Source organism: Balaenoptera musculus, chromosome 2 (assembly GCF_009873245.2).
Source record: "Balaenoptera musculus isolate JJ_BM4_2016_0621 chromosome 2, mBalMus1.pri.v3, whole genome shotgun sequence".
NCBI lineage: Eukaryota > Metazoa > Chordata > Mammalia > Artiodactyla > Balaenopteridae > Balaenoptera > Balaenoptera musculus.
Genome location: NC_045786.1, coordinates 68,991,980 through 69,013,194, shown reverse-complemented (window position 1 = coordinate 69,013,194; position 21,215 = coordinate 68,991,980). Strand labels below are relative to the sequence as shown.

General features: G+C 40.1%; 1 protein-coding gene across 2 annotated transcripts in view; it reads right to left on the bottom strand.

The window, feature by feature from the left end:
- The window catches only part of CLPX (caseinolytic mitochondrial matrix peptidase chaperone subunit X), a 36,451-nt gene extending 22,756 nt beyond the window's left edge, over positions 1–13,695 (bottom strand). Inside the window, exons 1-3 of one of the 2 annotated variants that reach the window (XM_036844468.1) lie at positions 13,335–13,695; positions 5,720–5,880; positions 3,943–4,060 (exon numbers count right to left, since the gene is read on the bottom strand). In XM_036844468.1, coding sequence (XP_036700363.1) covers positions 3,943–4,060; positions 5,720–5,880; positions 13,335–13,413 — 358 coding nt within the window. In that variant the 5' untranslated portion in view covers positions 13,414–13,695. The remainder of the gene's footprint in view (positions 1–3,942; positions 4,061–5,719; positions 5,881–13,334) is intronic. The other variant, XM_036844469.1, reaches the window with a different exon arrangement.
- Between the last annotated feature and the right edge of the window lie 7,520 nt (positions 13,696–21,215).

Here is a 21,215-nt window from a genome sequence, read left to right as displayed (position 1 = left end):
CATTTTATTTCTACAGTCAGTCAAGCAAGAGTAATACCACTATAAGAAAACATAAAAATCACTACAAATATACCTGTGAGATGAAATATGCACAGCAAGATCAATGAGCTAAGAACAGCTTCTACATTAAAAAAATGACAATGAAAGTTATATGAAATTCAAATTTCAGTGTCCACATACAAAATTTTATTGGAACATAGCCATCCTCACTCTTCTACATTGCCTATGGTTGCTTCTGCACTATAACAGCAAAGGAGAAAAGTCGCAACAGAGACCATATGGCCCATAAAGTCTAAAATATTTAATATTTGGTCTTTATAGTAAAAGTTTGCTGACTCCTGCTATACAGCATTTAAAAGGAAAGGACTACCCATAGAATGAGAAAAAATATTTGCATATCACGTATCTAGATAAGGGTCTAGTATTCAAAATACATAAAGACCTCTTATAGCTCAACAATAAAAAGATAACCCAACTTAAAAATGGACAAAAGGGCTTCCCTGGTGGCGCAGTGGTTGAGAATCTGCCTGCCAATGCAGGGGACACGGGTTCGAGCCCTGGTCTGGGAAGATCCCACATGCTGCGGAGCAGCTAGGCCCGTGAGCCACAATTACTGAGCCTGCGCGTCTGGAGCCTGTGCTCTGCAACAAGAGAAGCCGTGATAATGAGAGGCCCGCGCACCGCGATGAAGAGTGGCCCCCCAACTTGCCGCAACTAGAGAAAGCCCTCACACAGAAACGAAGACCAAACACAGCCATAAATAAATAAATAAGTTTTAAAAAAAAAAAAAAAAAATGGACAAAAAATTTAGTCTTTTCTCCAAAGAAGATATACAAATGGTCAATAAGCACATGAAAAGATGCTTAACATCTTTAGTCATTAGGGAAATGTAGATCACAACCATGATGAGATACCACTTCCCATCCCTATGATAGCTATAATAAATAAAGACATAAATGTTGAAGAGGATGTAGAGAAATTAGAACCCTTACACATTGTTAGTGGGGTTGTAAAATGGTTGTAAAACTACTACCTCTGTAGCAGTTCCTTAAAAAGCTAAACAAAGTTAACATTTCACCCAGCAATTCCATTCCTAAGCATATACCCAAGAGAAGTAAAAACATAAGTACACACAAAAACTTGTAAACAAATGTTCACAGTAGCATTATTCATTCATAACGGCCAACAAGCAGAAACAACTCTCAAATGTCCATCAGCTAATGAATGGATAAACAATGGAAATACTATTCAGCCATAAAAAGCAATGAAGTACTGATACATAATACAACACTGATCAACCGAGAAAACATGCTAAGTAAAAAAAGCCAGATATAAAATGTCACATAATGTATAATTCTATTTATATGAAATATCCAGAATAGACATATCCATAGAGACTGCAAGTAGGTTAATGGTTGCCAAGGCTGGGAGGGGAAGGGGTGGAAAGTGACTGCTAAGGGGTATGTGGTTTCTTTTGGGGGTGATATAAATATTCAGGAATTAGATACTGGTGATGACTGTACAACTTCATGAATATACTAAAAATTCCTGAAATGTATACTTTAAAAGGGTGAATTGTATGGTATGTGAATAATAACAGCGCAATAAAAAATTAAAATTTAAAAGAAAGGACTTGTATGTATTAACACACAAAGCTCTCAAAACACTGCTGAGTCGGGAAAAAGGCAATTTGCAAAAACATGAACAATATGAAACCATTTATGCTTTTTAAAAGTTATGTGTTCAATGAACACATATTACAGAAATATATCTTTAACATTATCTACAATGCTCTACTTTTTTTTTTACAAAGGGAGATATACATATGTATTCCTCGGGTAATTAAAAATAATTTAAAATGACAAAAAAAGTAGACAATTACTTAAACAGGCCATTCACAAAAGAATTACAAGTGACTAAAAAGCACATAAAAGAATAAAAACAAAAACAAACAAAAAGCACATAAAAAGATGTTTATGAACTAATAACTAATAAATGCAGATTCAAACAAACTGAATAACCCACGATCAAACAAAATTCCTTAGAACCAGGATGATCCAATTTTCAGTGAGTAGACACAGAAGATCCTCAGCATTCAAAAGGGATGCATTCTGGAGAGACTTTCATTATGGGCCAGCAAACCCAAGGAAGAGGGCCTCACTGTTGGGGCTGCTTACTTCTATGCAGTACAGCTCCAGAGGAAAGGGGCAGTGTCATGCTCATCTGTGTATTTCCTGGGCCTAGCAGTGTCTGACTCAACAGATGCTTTATAAGAATGTACTCTTCTTTTACTCTTTTCTTCCACATTCTCTACTCCCACATCTCCCTCCCTAATTATAATTCCCAAAGGAAACAGCCTTGAGTTGATTAGATAACACTAAAGTATAGTGTTTTTTATCTAGATAATCTCTAGGGAAGGTGGGAATCTGTATGTTAACAATCACCTTCAGTGATTAATACAACCTGGAAAGTTATGAAAACATTGTATAAAAAGAAAAATTTAATCTCAAGAGGAACTAGTTTATCCCTAAAGAATTCCAGTTGGTACAAAGGACAGGAACTTCTGAATAGGAAAGGAATTTCTGAATAAGATATCTTCACTGCTCTATAACCTTGGATGAATTACTTAAACTTAATTTTAGCTACTTCATTTATAAAAATGAGGATATTCCCTGTTTTGACAAAAATAAGATTGTGAGAATAAAATTATACATACTGACATTTATTAAATGTTAGTTTCTTTCCTTTTCTATTCTAGGAAATTATTTTTAGAGTAGAATTATAGGCCTATAAAGGTTGAAATCTTTCTTTGGGGGAAAAAAATGGAAATTTTCTTGATTAAAACATATGTAATATGACACTGCCAGTATGAATTGAGCAATCCTCAGACTTTTTGGAATTTTATTATATGACACCAAATGTGTTAATAGTAAATGTTATTTAGAAGTTATATCATCCAATTCTACCACTTTCATTTTATGTTGCAATCCAAATTAATTTTCATTCATACTGATTCTTCTCTTTGATCTCTTACTAGGCAAAGCCACGAAGAGAACCTCATATAGAATGGTACCACTTTAAAGGTCTTTCCAAAACTGTAAAGATATGCTACATGTAATACTTTTTCATATAGTGGCCAATTAATATTAATGATAGATGTGAAAATGTAACTGAAGTCTCAATATGTGAGTTAGAATATAGAGAATCCTCTCTAGGTAATCATCAGAAACTGAAACTTCTGCCAAACCTGACCATCAATCTTTTCACAATTGGATAGTATAGCAGGTACCATGGTAGTGCAAAGTAATTCACTCTTGAGTCATTACCATCAACTCTAATCATGTAGGAAATGATTTATCTGATTCATTAAATAAAATATCAGCAGTAGCATCTCTGCATTTCAGAAATAGTTACTGACACTAACAGCAAAAATAGGACTATTGATGTCTTCCTTCTCTTAGTGTCTGAATCACTAATAATTATCAGACACTTCCTAGAACTGAGGACTTAGCACCTCTGCTAAGTACTCAGAGAGGGAAAATACCTTAATATTTGAATAACTGACAATCTCCTGCTATATGAGATGCTTAATAGGTATTTGAAGAACAAATACAGAATAAATAAGCCTTGCTTCTTCTACAGCTTAATGGTTACATACATGAAAACCCACAAAATCCAAATTTAAAATAAACACATGTAAGCAAAATAAAGCAGCAGAGTTTTCTTACATTACCTTATACCACAGTGCAAAGCATTACTAGTCCAGGAGATTTTTAGTATCTGGTGAACGTAAAAGACTAACGTAAGTTCAGGAAGAAAATAATTCTGGTTTATATAATGTATGTATTTATAATGTATATGTTTATACAACGTATATAATGCAATTAACGACTTAAAGAAAAGGCAGGGAAAAAGAAGAACAATAGAAGAAGTAATACTTACACACAAAGGTCTCTACGTGTGTGCACAAGTCGCCACATTTAGGACAGCGAAGCTGGTTTCCACCTTTCCCAGAATTCCCAGAGCCTGACTTCTTACTGCTTCCCTCACTTGCTGATTTCTAATGTTTGTGGAAGAAAAAAAAAAAGAAAGAGTCAATTATTACTTTCAGGCAACCACCATGTAACTTAAGTATAAACAATATTGTTTGTAATCTTATAATTTTTACAATTTTTAGAATGGAATTATTAGTATAATTTGTATCTCTACTATCACTGGTATAAAAAAAATAAAATCAGTTCTAGTAAATACATATATTTACTGCATTCCTTCTTTACATGGTATGTGCCGGCATGTATAATAATTAGCTTTTCTGCAATGACAATCAATAAACACTAAGGGAAAAAAATCAATAAGCACTAGTAACTAAAAAAAAGTTACTACAGGTAAAAAACTACATTTCAATGAAATTGAATCAGGAGTTATTATCCTGGCAAGTAGTGACTCAACTTTCTTGAATCTAACTTTTATCATCTCTAAAATGGGGATAATTTCACCTACTTTAGAGGGTCATTGTTAGGATTAAGTGTGGATATGAAAGCACCTAGCATTTTGTCTCACATATATTAATAACTCAAGTGTTAGTCAAATTCACATAATAAAAAAAAATTGATAACTCACTGACCTAATACAATCACCAATCATCTACTTGCTAGCTACAGAGTAGCCTAACATTAGGTCATACAGATATCTAAGATTTTTAGGTAGAGGATGAAGTAAGGTTTATACTATCATGAGTTGTAAGACCTGTGTGGAAGCAGAAAATGATGGTTATTCCCTATCCAACCAACCATGAGACTGACTACATAGTTTTTTTTTTTATTGGAGTATAATTCCTTTAGAATGTTGTGTTAGTTTCTGCTGTACAATGAAATTAATCAGCTATATATATACATATACCCCCTCCCTCTTGGACCTCCCTCCCACCCTCCTCCATCTCACCCATCTAGGTGGTCACAGAACACTGAGCTGAGCTTCCTGTGCTTTATAGAATGTTCCCACTAGCTATCTATTTTACGCATGGTAGTGTATATATGTCAATCCTAATCTCCCAATTCGTCCCTCCCTCCTCTTCCCCGCCTGTGTCCACATGTCCGTTCTCTACGCCTTAATGAAGCTTCTTTACTGCTTTGGGGTGTTAGAAATTTTAACTACTGCTTACTAAGTGCAATGCTTATCAAACTATTTTATGGCTCAGACTGATACACAAAATAAAAATATGTAGGGACTTCCCTGGTGGCACAGTGGTTAGAATCCGCCTGCCAACGCAGGGGACACGGGTTCGATCCCTGGTCCAGGAAGATCCCACATGCCGTGGAGCAACTAAGCCCGTGTGCCACAAGTACGGATGCGCTCTAGAGCCCAACTACTAAGCCCGCAAGCCACAACTACTGAAGCCCGTACAACTAGTGCCTGTGCTCCGCAACAAGAGAAGCCACTGCAGTGAGAAGCCCGCGCACCGCAACCAAAAGTAGCCCCCACTTGCCGCAACTAGAGAAAGCCCGCGCGCAGCAACAAAGACCCAATGCAGCCAATAAATAAATAAATAAATAAATTTATTTTTTAAAAAAATATGTAAAATTCTTCAGATCATTTTATATATTTCACATTTCCTACAGAAAACATACAAACCAATGAAATACAGAGTAGTATTATTATATTTAATTGTTTAAATGAGGGAACTCAAATATGTGTATAGATGCCAAAAAAGATAAAATACCTTATTTCCATCTCCAGAGCCATCTTTACTCATCCCATCTTTTGAAGCAAAGTATGCTGGTGTTTCTGTAAAAGCTCTAAAAGGAGCTCTTCGTAGAAGCTGAGTTTCAAAGGTCCCAAGCCTTCCTAAAACTGGTATATGAATGCGACCACAAGAAATACCTGAAAATACAATGAAATTTAGTCTACACATCAAATATTAGCACACCTTCAATAAGTCCCCTGGGGACAAAAATCCCTCAAGCATAAAGGAGGTTGAAAAAGCTATAGTCTTCACAGCAGTAGTACAAACTGGTTACACCATCTTCAAAAACTGGCCTGACCTGTGCTTTGGAAGTAAGGAAAGACCACCCAGGTCATAACAATGAATGGCTCTTTCAAAGTGTGAAAAATAAGTAGTTCAACATCTGCCTCACCTGTAGGGGAAAAAGGCCATTTATGTCCCATATTCTTATACATCTTATATTATTTCTACCAATGAGAATAAACAATTGACGTGAACTCATCTGTCTCTTTGGTTATATGGGGGTAATATCTGCAACAACGGCAACAAATTTCAAATGTTCTTTTAAAAGTTATGTGCTATTCATTAAATCACATGTTTTAATAAAATATTTCAATCCTATAGAAAAGAGAAATACATTTCAATAAAAAAATATTGTGTAACCACCATCCAGCTTTCAAACATTTTAACCTTTTGCCATATTTGAAGTTAAAATTCTTAGAAAAGACATAGGTTAATCACTGACTTATTTGGCAAACTTTTTCTGTAAAAGACGAGGATAGTTAAGTATTTTCAGCTTTGTGGGCCATATATGTATTCTCAATCTCATTAGTTCTCCCTGTAACGTGAAAGCAAGTGTAAACAATATGTAAACAAATGGGTGTGGCTGGATTTGTTCCATGGGGCCATTGTTTGCTGGCTCCTGCTTTTTTGCATATAAATACAAAACAGGCCTCCGAATAAATTATAGTCAATGGCAAAAGAGCCATACTCCCATAAGGCAGCATTTCCCAAGCTGGTCTTTAAAAGACTGTTCCCTACACAAGAAAACTGAATGGTCATATAATAGGTTAAACAAAATTCCATAGACTTCAGTACCCTAGAGCTATTCAGAATCTTGCATAAGCTATAATACACATTAATGAATCCCCAAGAAGGAAGTTTCCCAGCAGAGTGTTATTAGGAGGTAATAAACAACCAAGGGGTTAACACTTAGATAAATTTAAGAAACTGATTTTCCCTCCCTCATTTTATTCCCTGCAAAATTCACAACTCAGGACTTAAATTTTCATTCCCACACCTGTTAGGGCTTTTAAAAGATCATTCACACTTGTATATATTGTATCCAAATGCAAAAACTGGTTTAAAATTATGTACGTCAAACAATTCAAAACCAATTGCTTAATTATATAACTGTTTTTTTAACGACTCCCGTTTTCCAACACAATTTTGTACACTGTTAGAACTAGTTTCTTTACTGTTAGAACTAGTTTCTTTACTTATCACCATAGGCCATCTCCAGTTCCACGAAGTACAAAAATGAACCCACCGAACTACTCAGGAAAGATACAAGTAAGAGGAAACAAATTTTCTCATTTCTATATAAATTCACAAAGAACACCAAAAAAGGATTATGACATCCCAGTCCCTAACCCAAAGAGTGTAAAATTTTGCTTAATACTATTAAGCTTGACTATTAATGAGGAAAAAAAAAACAAAAAACTACATTTGATGTTTTCCTTCTAAGAAACATCTTCAAAAGACATTTCAAATTTTCTCAAGTGTAACATTTCCATTTTTTGCAGTAAATTATGTTAGCTATTACTCTCTCATTAGAATGAGATCTAAGGTAGTTTATGAAATTTAAGCTAAACATTAATGTTTTTCCAAGGACATAATATGATTTAAAGACTACGTCAATCTAGAAAGCAAGTCTAGAAAAAGTCATGGAGGAGAGGGATAGATGAAATCAAGAATGCAGAAAGTTGAATGCACCTTGAGGCTGGGTGACAGGTATTTTGGGGTTCAGTGTTCTATTTTGTGTGTGCTTGAAAACATCCATTATAAGTTAATATGAAAGGTAGCATAATACAATAATTTATTATAATCTATGTAACAAGGGTAACTTTTTAATTGAATCTTTATGATGTATTCACAAAGAAAACTACAATTGTAACAAGCTTTATGTGACGCTATTTGTACTTGGATGTTTAGAACAAAACTTATCCCTGAAGTATCAGATAGAGTGTATTATTTCCCACTTACAGTACATCTTTTAAAATAGTATTTAACAATTTACAATATCTAATATTATTAGAAAATAAGCTGAAAGAAAATTATCTTTAGGAATTTAAGAGAGATAAAAATTATGAACATGATCCTTTTAAAATATACTTGAATAGAAAGAAAAAGTGTCCTTCACCTTAAATAATTTATCAAGTAACATACGAAACCAATGCAACCATACAGTCACCACAGAAAATACTATCTGAGAAACATGTTCATATCATTTAAAAATCTAAATTTAAGAATTTCTTTGCTGGCCCTGATGGTATGGTACTGAAGAGCTGTTGTAATATTCTATTGATATAATCTAAGGGCTACACCAACAAGATGCTATAAATACTAAACCTCTGGGTCTCAAACTTGGGCATGCATTAGAATCACCTGGAGAACTTGTTAAAACACAGGCTGCAGGGGATCTTCCCTGGTTCTGATTCAGAAGGTATGAGGTGGGACCCAAGAATGCATTTCTAAAAAGTTCCCAGGTGATGCTGATGCTGCTGGTTTGAGGACCCCACTTTTTAAAGCCACTGTAGAAAACAATTTAAATGACCAGTCATTCACCAATCATATAAAATCCTCACAGAAATTATTGCAGCAACCCAATCAGGAGTTTTTAACCCTTTTTTGTGCCCTTTGGCAGTCTGGTGAGGCCTATTCAGAATTTTTTTTTTTAATAAATTTATTTATTTATTAATTTATTTAATTTTTGGCTGCATTGGGTCTTCGCTGCTGCACGCGGGTTTTCTCTAGCTGCTGAGAGCAGGGGCTACTCTTTGTTGCAGTGTGCGGGCTTCTCATTGAGGTGGCTTCTCTTGTTGCGGAGCACGGGCTCTAGGCGCACGGGTTTCAATAGTTGTGGTACACGGCTTTCAGTAGTTGTGGCACACGGGCCTCAGTAGTTGTGGCTCGTGGGCTCTAGAGCACAGGCTCAGTAGTTGTGGCACATGGGCTTAGTTGCCCCGCGGCATGTGGGATCTTCCCGGACCAGGGCACGAACCTGTGTCCCTTGCACTGGCAGGCAGATTCCTAACCACTGCGCCACCAGGGAAGCCCCAGAATGTTTTTAAATGTACAGAATAAAATACATAACAAAGGAAACCAATTATCCTGAAGTAGTTATCAAAATATTAAAAAAAAAATTTTTTTTACATCTTTATTGGAGTATAATTGCTTTACAATGGTGTGTTAGTTTCTGCTTTATAACAAAGTGAATCAGCTATACATATACATATATCCCCATATCCCCTCCCTCTTGCGTCTCCCTCCCACCCTCCCTATCCCACCCCTCTAGGTGGTCACAAAGCACCAAGCTGCTCTCCCTGTGCTGTGAGGCAGCTTCCCACTAGCTATCTATTTTACATTTGGTAGTGTACATATGTCCATGCCACTCTCTCACTTTATCCCAGCTTACCCTTCCCCCTCCCCGTATCCTCAAGTCCATTCTCTAGTAGGTCTGTGTCTTTATTCCCATCTTGCCCCTAGGTTCTTCATGACCATTTTTTTTTTTTAGATTCCATATATATGTGTTAGCATACGGTATTTGTTTTTCTCTTTAAAAATATTCTTCTTAACTAACAAAATTAAATAAGATTTAACAGCTTTTAATGTAACTACCATGATTTCAAAGTAGTAAAGTATAAACAATATTTTGAGATACCAGTAGTGTAATGTGATATGAAAATATCTGTGATTTTGATTGGTGACAAATCCACAGGTATTGCTAATACTACTGTGGTGTGTTGCCTACATTCGTAATTGAAGGAAATGCTATCCTTCACTCAGATTAGTGAAAATGAAGTTCAAAGAACCTCTGAATTCTATCCCTGGGCCCTTTGGAAGCCTGTGAACCCCGGTGAAAAACCCCTAAAAGCCAAAAAGGGAAGTATTTATGTGAAGTATGTTTCGAAAGAGTACTTGGCAGCAATCACAGAAGACAGTCAAAAGTTAAACCTGTTACAAAACTTCTGTCATAAGGATAAAGCTTTGAGTTTCAGAGCAGTTGTTTTTTAAAAAATATATACTAGAATAAGGTACAACGATTTTAGGGCTATTAAGAACTTGGAGGGTAATTTATTCAATTTCTAAATACTTGACTTCCTATATTCAATCTTGAACTAAGCATTCTCCAAAAACATACAAATGATTCAGCTTAAAAGATTAAACGATCTTTAATTTGCATTTTAGAAATAGAGCAAAAGAACTAATGAAAATTTAAAACTATCTATTTGTAGTGACAATATTTTAAGTGTGTAACAACTGATGAAATGGCAAATCAAGTTAAATGCTCTCTTAAACACCTGTCCTCTAACCTCCAACACAAATTGGAAACAAAATTCAACAAAAACTCGCAAACAATGCTGGCAACTTAGTAGATGCTTACTGCTTTTAATAATCTCAAATTTTTATTTTATGCCCAAGTTATTACTTCAGGAATACTGAATACTTCTTAATAAAGAAAAATAACATCACTCCTATTATAGCTTTCCTCAAGTTTAAAAACGTTTGATAGGTTTTCACTAAGACTACTAGTCTGCTGGTCTGAAGATGAACATGCCCAAGAAAAGAGAAATGTTGATAAGGAAACAGTGTGCTATTCTAGAAATAAAGATGCTCTATCATTTACTCACTTTGTCTTATTTAATTTGTATTGGATTTAACTGCGAGAGAGGGGGAGAGAGAGAGAGAAAAAGAGAGAGAGAGAGAGAGAGAGGGAGGGAGGGAGGGAGGGAATTAAAATCTAGCTAAAAACTGTTAAGCTAGGCACATTATGTAACTATCATGAAAATTATGGAAGCCCACCAACATGTTTGAGCATCTTCAAATCTTCATTTATACCTTCATGAGGTGGCACCCTTTCAATGGACAAGAACAGAAAGCATCCAGAAATCAAGGGAGTTACACAGGATCACACAATTCTCACAGCCAAATTCAAACCAAGTATTTGTCACTCAGAATTTTTTAAATGGAATCAAACATTTCTGAATGCATATATTTAGAATGCAAACTGACTGTTATATATGCAAAGTACATTTTTAAAAATATACATCAATATTGAAACCACCAGCAATTCAAGTAGAAAAAATATTTAAAAATTTTACTTTACTATAGGCTTCATATTCAAAGAGAATAGTGAAGAAAAACATATTAAATTGGATACACATAGCCCAACAGGAAAAGAAAACAGATCCAGTGCCTAGTATGATAATTTATCAAATTAATTTTTCAAACTACCATTTAAAATTTTTAAAGTCTAAAAAAAAAATTTTTTTAACGTCTAACATGACAGATAAACCAACAGAAATAGAGAATAGCACTGTACTTCAGAGGAGCTCTGAAATCTCCCCTTTTATTCTTAATTAATTGTACAAATTTCCTGTTAGAAGACTATATTGATGAAATTATTTTTATTCGTTTAAATTATGTTGCTGAAATTCTTAACTCTGTACATAAGAATAATAAACTAGCTAAAGTTCAATTCTGATTTTTCTATCTTTCACCTCTCTTCCTCTTTCCAAGAATTCTAAATAAAAATAACCCTCTTCAAGGTTTTTCAGGCCTTAAAAAAAATACATCTTTATATTCTTGTAGACTTATGTATACTTTTAGAGTTTCTACCATGGAAAACAAACATTTTATGTAATTTAGCTTTGGGAAAGTCTTAAATCCATGTGAAAACCATTTGCTGTTTCACTGTCATATAAAAATATTAAACTCTATAATGATATTGGGTAATGTCTCATATTTTAGGTTTAATTTACTCCTTTACAGTGAAAGTTATGGTTTGGTATTTCTGAAAACCTCTAGTAAACTTGTATTAACTGAGAAGCAAATAGATAATTCCTAAATAAGTCATTAGTTTTTGCTGATTTACCTAATGATAGATTTAATTTTGAAAGCAACTGTTGTTTTGAAAAGAAAAATAAACAAATAGCTGCACAGTCCCTATAACTCACAGTTTTCAGGGACAATTGATAGAGACAAATAATGTTGTCAAAGAAGCCTTCCCTGCCCAAGGAGAACACACACATACCTTATACAGGGCCAGAAACAATATTATTCTTTGTCTATTCCTCTAAACTCGAAGATGAGGACTTATTCACCCCTCCATCTCCAGCACCAAAGCAGGGCCTGACACATAGTAAGCCCTCAACAAATTTGTCAAATAAATGAATTTAAATATCTGTCACTTTCGACTGTTTGCAACTCATATTCCTGGAATAGGGATGTCTACTTGTTCAGGATTAACAGTGTCCTGGAACTAAATTCACTCCTTTACATTTATGTACCATTTTACAAAATGCTTCTGCCCACATAACCTCATTGAATCCCTCTGTTAAACAAACTGTTGGAAAATAAACATTTAGTAAACTGTAAGGATTTACAGTGAAGCTAAAAATTCCGAAAAGGGGGCTTTTTTTTTTTCTAATCCAAAGATCATAAACTGATAATCCAAAACAAAACGAATTTGTCTAGAAGTTAGTGATTATAACAGGATATAGCCTCTTTGTCTGCTATTCATAGATTTAGGGAAGAGAAAAATGGTTTCTTTTCCGGAATCTCTTGGCTGGGGTTGCCACTCTTGCACAGCTCCTGATAAACAAAAAGGAAAGGTAAACAAGCGCCACCCTTAAAAAACTACTTGGGACTGTCAAGTTAGGAAATCCGGCAAACGACTGACTCCTGAGACACCTAAGCCCTTCAGAAACAATTTCTGCGGGAATTTCCATCTCCCCGGGCGCTTTGCTGCGGCCCCCGAAAAGTAGTGCGAGTCCGCTTAACGTCCCGGTGTGAGCGGCAGCACAATGACTGTGACACCGCGGCCCCCGCGCGGCCTGCGCCCGGGACGGCCCGCTCGGCGCCCCGCGGCCCCGGGGGGACCCCAACAGTGGCGGCTCCTTATCCGGGCCCTTCACGCAGCCCGCGACAGACCCGAGGAGAACCCGGCCGGGCTCCGGCAGAGGAGCCGCAGCCAGGGCAGGCGGCAGTCACCTGCGGAGTGGGGTCTGGGGACACTTTTTAACGAACGGAGCACTGCGTGCCTCTTTCAGGGTTTCTGCGAAGCGACCACATTATGGGCCCAAAGTCAGAGGGCCTGAAAGCGGGAGGGTGGGGGAGCCCGAGGGCTGCACTTCAAATGTGAAAACCAGCTGATCCAGAGGTTGGCAGAGACCCATGCCACGGAGAAAGAGGGGGTTACCAGGCGAAGCACCGAGCACCTCCTCATACCCTCGGGGTGGGGGAGGCCTCTCGCCCTCCCCGGGGTCCCCACCGCCGCCGGCTGGGACACTGCTGGGTCAAGAGCTCAGGTGAGGGACTACTTCGTTACCTCTTGGCGCGGAGGCGAGCGAGGAGCTGATGAGCCGCGCGGCTGTGGCGCCGCAAGTACAAGCGCCGCAGCCCGACATCTCCGCGGGGCCTAGGCTGGGGCTTCGCCCCTGCCGCCCTCCGGGTCTCAGCGGCCGACTGCTACTCGCGGGATTCGCTGGCTTGGCTCCGGACTCTCCTGTCGGTTCTAGGCCCAGGGCAGAGATCACCCGCCTGGCAGCAGTGCCTTCGCACTCTTAGTGCCCCACAGCCGTCTACTGAATAGACACCTAACACCCCCCTCCCCTCCCCCTTCTCCTCCCCCCTCACCCTGCCAGCCTACCGAGCCCAGGGGGGCTTGCGCGTGCCTGCGTTCTAGGCCTAGGGAGGGGGCGGGGGCACGCGCCGCGCGTGCGTGCGTGTGACACCGACGTAGGCGAGGGGAAGGGGGCGGTGACCTGGGCGCCAATGAGCACGCTACGGCAAAAGGCCGACCTCCCCCCATGCGGAACTACAAGTCCCGACCCACAATTCTTCCGGAAGTCGCTTTATCCTAGCGTTGAGAAGTTTGCGTTCGTAGCGGAGGGGTGCATGCCGGGAGTTGTAGTCCCAGCTCGTAAGAGTAAACTGGTCATTTTCTACTGGCGGCTGGGAAGGTCAAAGTGAGACCGGTGGCTTAGCCGGCCGCAGGAGGAGTCTAGAAAGCCGCCGATTCTGTAAGAGTCGATAAGTTCCTCCCCTCGGGGGTTTCCCATCCTGTGTTCCTTATCTTTCCCTTATCTTTGGTTTCCTGACTTGAAACATGTAAGTGGTGGTATTTTTTACCAAGTTCCTCAAGCAACAACTGTTGGATGACAGCTCTCTTTCGTTGTTTTTTCAAGCCTAGTGGTGATGACTCTTCAGGCCGTTGCTAGTCCCTGGGTGCTTTACAATCCTTTGTCCGTTCCCTTAAACCTGAGCACACCCTGGTAAATAGTTACTTCATGAATCTCTCTCCTGTTACTCTTAGACCTCTGTTTGGCTGGTTCCTCTCTAGATATCTAAAGCATATCAGGGCTTCCCTGGTGGCGCAGTGGTTAAGAATCCACCTGCCAATGCAGGGGACACGGGTTCAAGCCCTGGGCCGGGAAGATCCCACATGCTGCAGAGCAACTAACCCCGTGCACCACAACTACTGAGCCTGCACTCTAGAGCCTGCAAGCCACAACTACTGAAGCCTAGAGACCCATGCTCCGCAACGAGAGAAGCCACCGCAATGAGAAGCCCGCGCACGGCAACTAAGAGTAGCCCCCGCTTGCCACAACTAGAGAAAGCCCACAACGAAAACCCAACGCAGCCCAAAATAAAGCTGACAAAGTGCAGGATGGTGACAAATGAATCATACTCTTTTCCCGTTTGGGTTGGCACCAGAGTATTTACTTTGTATATAAGATTCTAATAAACTCCAAAGCCCAGAGAAATTGCCAAGTGAGCTTGGATACCTTCAGTTCTGAGCTGGCGGAGGAGGGGGTGGGGACGGAGGGGGTGGGGGGACGACGACACCCAAGCCAGAGTCAGTTATTTAGCCCTCTTCAGTCTTGGATCAGAGAAATGTGGCTTCTAGTTCCCCTGGTCTGGCCATGAGAAGGGGCGTTGGCCTTGGCCCAGACCACATAGGTTTTTTTGTCTCTCCGGGTGCTGACTCCTGGTACTCCTTCAGCTTAAAGTGACAGAGACGAGAAGGGAGCCCAGGTCTTAACTCAGCTGCCTTCATGAATAGAATTTTGAGAGAATAGAGACTCTAAAATTCCTTCAATCCAGTGTTTTCAAACTGTGTTCCTAGAATCCCTCAGAAGCCAAAGCTCTTTGGTGGGGGTTAGGGGACTAAGAGAGTGAACCTCCCCAAATCCTCCTCCAAGCCACCTCCAAAGTCAATCAGAGCAGCTCTGGTTTTATCTGTTTCATTTATTGAGGTTTTGTTTGCAAAAATAGTCGTGGGGGACTTCCCTGGTGGCTCAGTGGTTAAGAATCCGCCTACCAATGCAGGGGACACGGGTTCGAGCCCTGGTCCGGGAAGATTCCACATGCCGCGGAGCAACTAAGCCCGTGCGCCACAACTGCTGAGCCCGAGTGCCACAACTACTGAAGCCTGCGCACCTAGAGCCCAGGCTCCGCAACAAGGGAACCCACCGCAATGAGCAGCCTGCGCACCGTAGCAAAGAGTAGCTCCCACGCGCAGCAACTAGAGAAAGCCCGTGTGCAGCAACGAAGACCCAACACAGCCAAAAATAATTAATTAATTAATTAATTAATTTAAAAAAAAAATAGTCGTGGGACTTCCCTGGCAGTCCAGTGGGTAAGACTCCACTCTCCCAATGCAGAGGGCCCGGGTTCAATCCCTGGTCCAGGAACTAGATCCCGCATGCATGCCACAGCTAAGAGTCCACATGCCGCAGCTAAGAGTCCACATGCCGCAGCTACGAAGTCCAAGCCCACATGCCACAACTAAAAGATCCTGCATGCCGCAACGAAGATCCAGCGTGCTGCAACTAAGACCCAGCGCAGACTAAATAAATTAATAAATATTTTTTTTAAAAAGAGAAAATATAGTTGTTCTGCTTTAAAACAATGTTTGAAAACCACTGATTCTAGGACAAACTTCTTGTAGCAGTAAACTAAGCAGGCCACATGGACTCTTAACACCCAATTTAAATTTGTTTCATTCCACCCCACCTTCTATTTCAATTATATACACATTTTCTTCTTATTATAGAAATAAAGAAGTTGGTTGCTAAAATCTATAGATTGCTATAAAGCAAGCTGAATAAAAGCATTGTTAAGCCAAGGCTCATCTGGGGGCACCCCATGAAGCCTTCCCTTTCTCTGTCCATTCTAAAAACTTGACTTACTCATTCAGTCAACAAATACTTATTGAGTACCAATTACATGCCAGGCACTGAGGAAATCGCATTGAACAAAACAAAAAAGTTTCTCTCATGGAGCTTCTATTCTAGTGGGGAAAGATAAGACAGTAAGTAAAACAAAAATATGTGCCACTGGTATGATGACATAGGAATATCTTTATACTGTTTCATAATATATTCTATCATTCCAAGGACAACTGAGTATTCAATTTTATTTAGGGGCTGATGTTTTGTGTATTTAGCCTGTATTCCCAACTGTACTATGAGTCTCTGAAGGCAGGTATTTCATTATAAACGTGGGCTGAATACACAGTAGAAATTCAGTAAATACTTGATTAAGTAATTATCTTCCAACTACATTAGCTTGGCAGAAAGCTGGCAGAAAGCTTCAGAAAATCTGACATAAAATCAGAGCAAATTATAATTGACAAAGAAGTGTTAATAGACACAAATTCTACAAATTTATACAATGGTTGATCCAACTGATTGAGTGTCCCAGAAGGAATTCTCAGGAGGTGCCTGATTAGCAGAGTGTAGACTTTGTCCTAGAAAGTACAAAACAAAGGGAGGTGTACAAAACTCGGTTTAACTTTTTATCAAATGTGAGCAAAGGTCATGTGGCTTTGGCATCAGACTGGTAATGCTTTCATCACACAGGCAACATGAATTTGGTAGTTTCAATGCATCACCCCCAAACTATGCTCTGTGGGTCAGAATGTACCTGGATTATTAGGATCAGCACCCAACAAGCCTGTATTGGGACACTAACTTTGTGCTAGGCTCTTTGATGGTATAAATCTTACAGTGTTATTCAAATTGGGGAACTTATACCATGCGGATATACCAAGACTTGCATTTGGTACTTGAGCACAGAGGAGTGTCACGTTTAAATAAAATATCATCTGTGCTAGAAAAGGTTCAAATGTAAAAGATCATTCTTTAGGAACCACGTGGCTGTATGACAAAGGAGAATATTCCATTTTACAAGTGTACATTCCCTGACCTGAAACTCACAGGTTGGGACAATGTCTTTGCTCCAGGGTATGACCAGGTAGCCATGAGATGGAGCAGAGCTTGGTGTCTGGGCAAAGAGCAGTGAGGCTCTAGATGCATACTAAGACCCTTCTCTCTCACTTGGTACTTCATGGGAAACCTCTGGTTAGGTTCCTATCAGGCCCCCCCTTAACTTCTCAATTTGGAAGCACAGAGTCATTTGAGATTTTCCCTGTGACAATATGGATCCTCTATCAGGAGAATGATGGCAAATACTTGTGTTCTTATCAGCTCTTTGGAGCAAAATACTTCCATATCACACCTACTTTCAGCTCTTTTCTGATAGGCTAATGGTGCTTTGAAAAGAAAGTCAAATACAGGATAATGAATGTCATATGTTCTTGTTTATTAATGGGAAAAGATTAGTTTTACACTTGAAATAAAGTTTCTAGGTTGGGGACTTCCCTGGTGGCACAATGGTTAAGAATCGGCCTGCCAATAGAGGGGACACAGGTTCTATCCCTGGTCTGGGAAGATCCCACATGCTGCGGAGCAACAAAGCCCATGTGCCACAACTACTGAGCCCACGCACTGTGACTACTGAAGCCCGCGCGCCTAGAGCCTGTGCTCTGCAACAAGAGAAACCACCGCAATGAGAAGCCCGTGCACTGCAACGAAGAGTAACCCCCGCCCGCTGCAACTAGAGAAAGCCTGCACGCAGCAACGAAGACCAAACGCAGCCAAAAAGAAAAAAAAAAAAAAAAGTATCTAGGTTGTTCCAAAATGTGAAAGAGGATAATGAAGGACAAACCTGGACACTGAAAGCTGTAGAAGATTTGTAGAAAGGGAAATTTATTTGCCTTGGACTATAATAACTACAAATAATAGTCTAAAAATATGCAATGAAATAGTAAAATTTTGCCAAAGCTGAAAAAAAAAAAGTCAAATATAATTTTCCAGCTCAAATAGTTTCACTTGAGTTGACTTCTTGAGTTATTTACCTTTTGTGAACTACATAACTAAAAGTACATAACATTTTATGTCTCCACTCTATGTAAAACTTTTTCCTTTTATGCTTGATTCTACCTCCAGGATTGTAAACACTGTGACTTGCTAAGTGAAAAATATTTTTATGGTTAGAGTCAGCGAGTCATCCAATCTAGCACTGGATTTTTCACATGAGGAAACAGGCCTATGAAAAAGCAGGGATTTGACAAAGGTCACATACTGAGTCAGAAACAAAGAGAAATAGAGCCCAAGTCTCCTGATTTGAAAACTGTGTTGTTCAATCTTTTCTTTTTTAACCCAAGGCTCTTTTTGATAAACAGAAAAACTCTTACCTTCTCCTCCACCAGAGATTCTCATACAGCCTCTTAAGAGAGTCATCATTCTGTTGGGAATCACTGTATCTTCTGAATAAAGACATTTCCTTTTCATGGCTGAACACTGATTCTTCAGACCAGCAGACATTGATCCTGCCAGACACATAACAGGAACTCAACATCTATATTTTAAAAGATAAGGACCAAAAAAAAAAGGCTCATGTCTGTAAGTAGTATGAGACTCAAAGTAATACTGAGAACATTGTATAGAACTTTACAAAGTGCTTTCACATCCACCTTCTCATCTGATTCTCACAGCAACCCAGTGAGGTACTGTTATCTGCATTCCGGTTTTGCAGCTGAGAAAATCAAGACACAGAGAGTTTAAGTAACTTGCCAAAGGTCACAGCAGAACCAGGATTCATACCCTAATCTCCACTACTGTTTCGTAACTTCCCTGTATCTTCCTCCAAAAGCTGGTAAGATTTTAGAGATTCACAGAATCTTCACTCCTTACCCAGAAATATCTCACATCAGGGCCTAAAACGCTGCCATTTCATGAAGGCAGTGACCACCCCTACCCCCATCCTTCCTCCTCTTAAGGATGACCCAGGGTGTTTGTTAAAACAAACACCGGGCTTCCCTGGTGGCACAGTGGTTAAGAATCTGCCTGCCAGTGCAGGGGACATGGGCTTGAGCCCTGGTCCAGGAAGATCCCACATGCCGCGGAGCAACTAAGCCCGTGCGCCACAACTACTGAGCCTGCGCTCTAGAGCCTGTGAGCCACAACTACTGAAGCCTGAGCGCCTAGAACCCATGCTACGCAACAAGAGAAGCCACCGCAATGAGAAGCCCGCTCGTCGCAACTAGAGAAAGCCCGGGCGCAGTAACAAAGACCCAACGCAGCCAAAAATATAATTAATTAATTAATTAATTTTAAAAATACAGGACTTCCCTGGTGGCGCAGTGGTTGAGAATCTGCCTGCCAATGCAGGGGACGCGGGTTCGAGCCCTGGTCTGGGAAGATCCCACATGCCACGGAGCAACTGGGCCCGTGAGCCACACCTACTGAGCCTGCGCGTCTGGAGCCTGTGCTCCACAACAAGAGAGGCCGCGATAGTGAAGAGGCTCGCGCACCGTGATGAAGAGTGGCCCCCGCTTGCCACAACTAGAGAAAGCCCTCGCACAGAAACGAAGACCCAACACAGCCATACATACATACATAAATAAAAGAATGTAAGCAGACAAGAATATCATTATAAAAAATAAAATAAAAAGAAATTTTTTTAAATAAAAAAAAAAATACACCTAGGCCCTTTCCCTAAGGGTTTTTCCCCCCCCCCCCAAGGGTTTTTTTTAATATAAATTTATTTATTTATTAATTTATTAATTTTTTGGCTGTGTTGGGTCTTCGTTGCTGTGCGCAGGCTTTCTCTAGTTGGGATGAGCAGGGGCTACTCTTCCTTACGGTGTGCGGGCTCCTCATTGCGGCAGCTTCTCTTGTTGTGGAGCACGAGCTCTAGGCACGCATGCTTCAGTAGTTGCGGCACGCGGGCTCAGTAGCTGTGGCTCGCGGGCTCTAGAGCACAGGCTCAGTAGTTGTGGTGCATGGGCTTAGTTGCTCCGCGGCATATGGGATCTTCCCGGACCAGGGCTCGAACCCGTCTCCTGCATTGGCAGGCGGATTCTTAACCACTGCGCCACCAGGGAAGGTTTTGATAAAATAGTCTGGAGTGGGGCTCAGGAATCCATTTTTATTGCTAGAATACTAGAATCAGGAAATGCTAAGTTTTATTTGCCGAAATGAATAAGGTGTGTTTTCTGTGGTGGTAGAAGCCTGTTCCTTTATTTCTCAAGGCCTCTATTTTAGGCTTCCTCTAATTACTACCACTTTCTCCCTCAGTAAATCACTGCCCAGCCTTGGTACTGTAGGGAGACCAAGGATTCTACAAGAAGATGCTCACCGTCCTCCTGGGTCTGTCCTTGAGTGGGGGGTGGTGACCTAAGATGGCACAAGGTTCCCCCATCCCCAACCGTGTCCTCAGCTAGAGGAATGTCCTTCATCCTGATGTTCAGGGAGATGGTCAGCAGATGGCACTAACTCACCATGGCTTCCCTCTTTGAATCCATGGGGTAGAAGGGTTGTAGGATGGGGGGAAGTGTTCTTAAAGCTAATCCATTGGAACTTTTGGTGTACCAGATCTTGAAGACAGTGCTAGGAATGCTTGTTTAGTATTTTCTAAAGGGCACAGATGTCAGGGGTAGAAGGAATGCTGTGTGTCTACTAGCTGGGTCACTCACCAGCTGTGTGACTTCTGGCAAGTTACTTAACTTCATAAGCCTTTTTTTCCAACTATAAATCAGGGTGCTCCTGACCCCCTAGGGTTAATGTGAATAAAGGATTCTGAGTCGTAGTATACAGTAGGTGCTTAATTTTTTTTTTTTTTACTGTGCAATGCTGTAATTTATGGCTTTCCTTTTATGCATGTAAAAAATTCCTTTGTGGGGGCTTCCCTGGTGGCGCAGTGGTTGAGAATCTGCCTGCTAATGCAGGGAACACGGGTTCGAGCCCTGGTCTGGGAAGATCCCACATGCCGCGGAGCAACTGGGCCCGTGAGCCACAATTACTGAGCCTGCGCGTCTGGAGCCTGTGCTCCACAACAAGAGAGGCCGCGATAGTGAAGA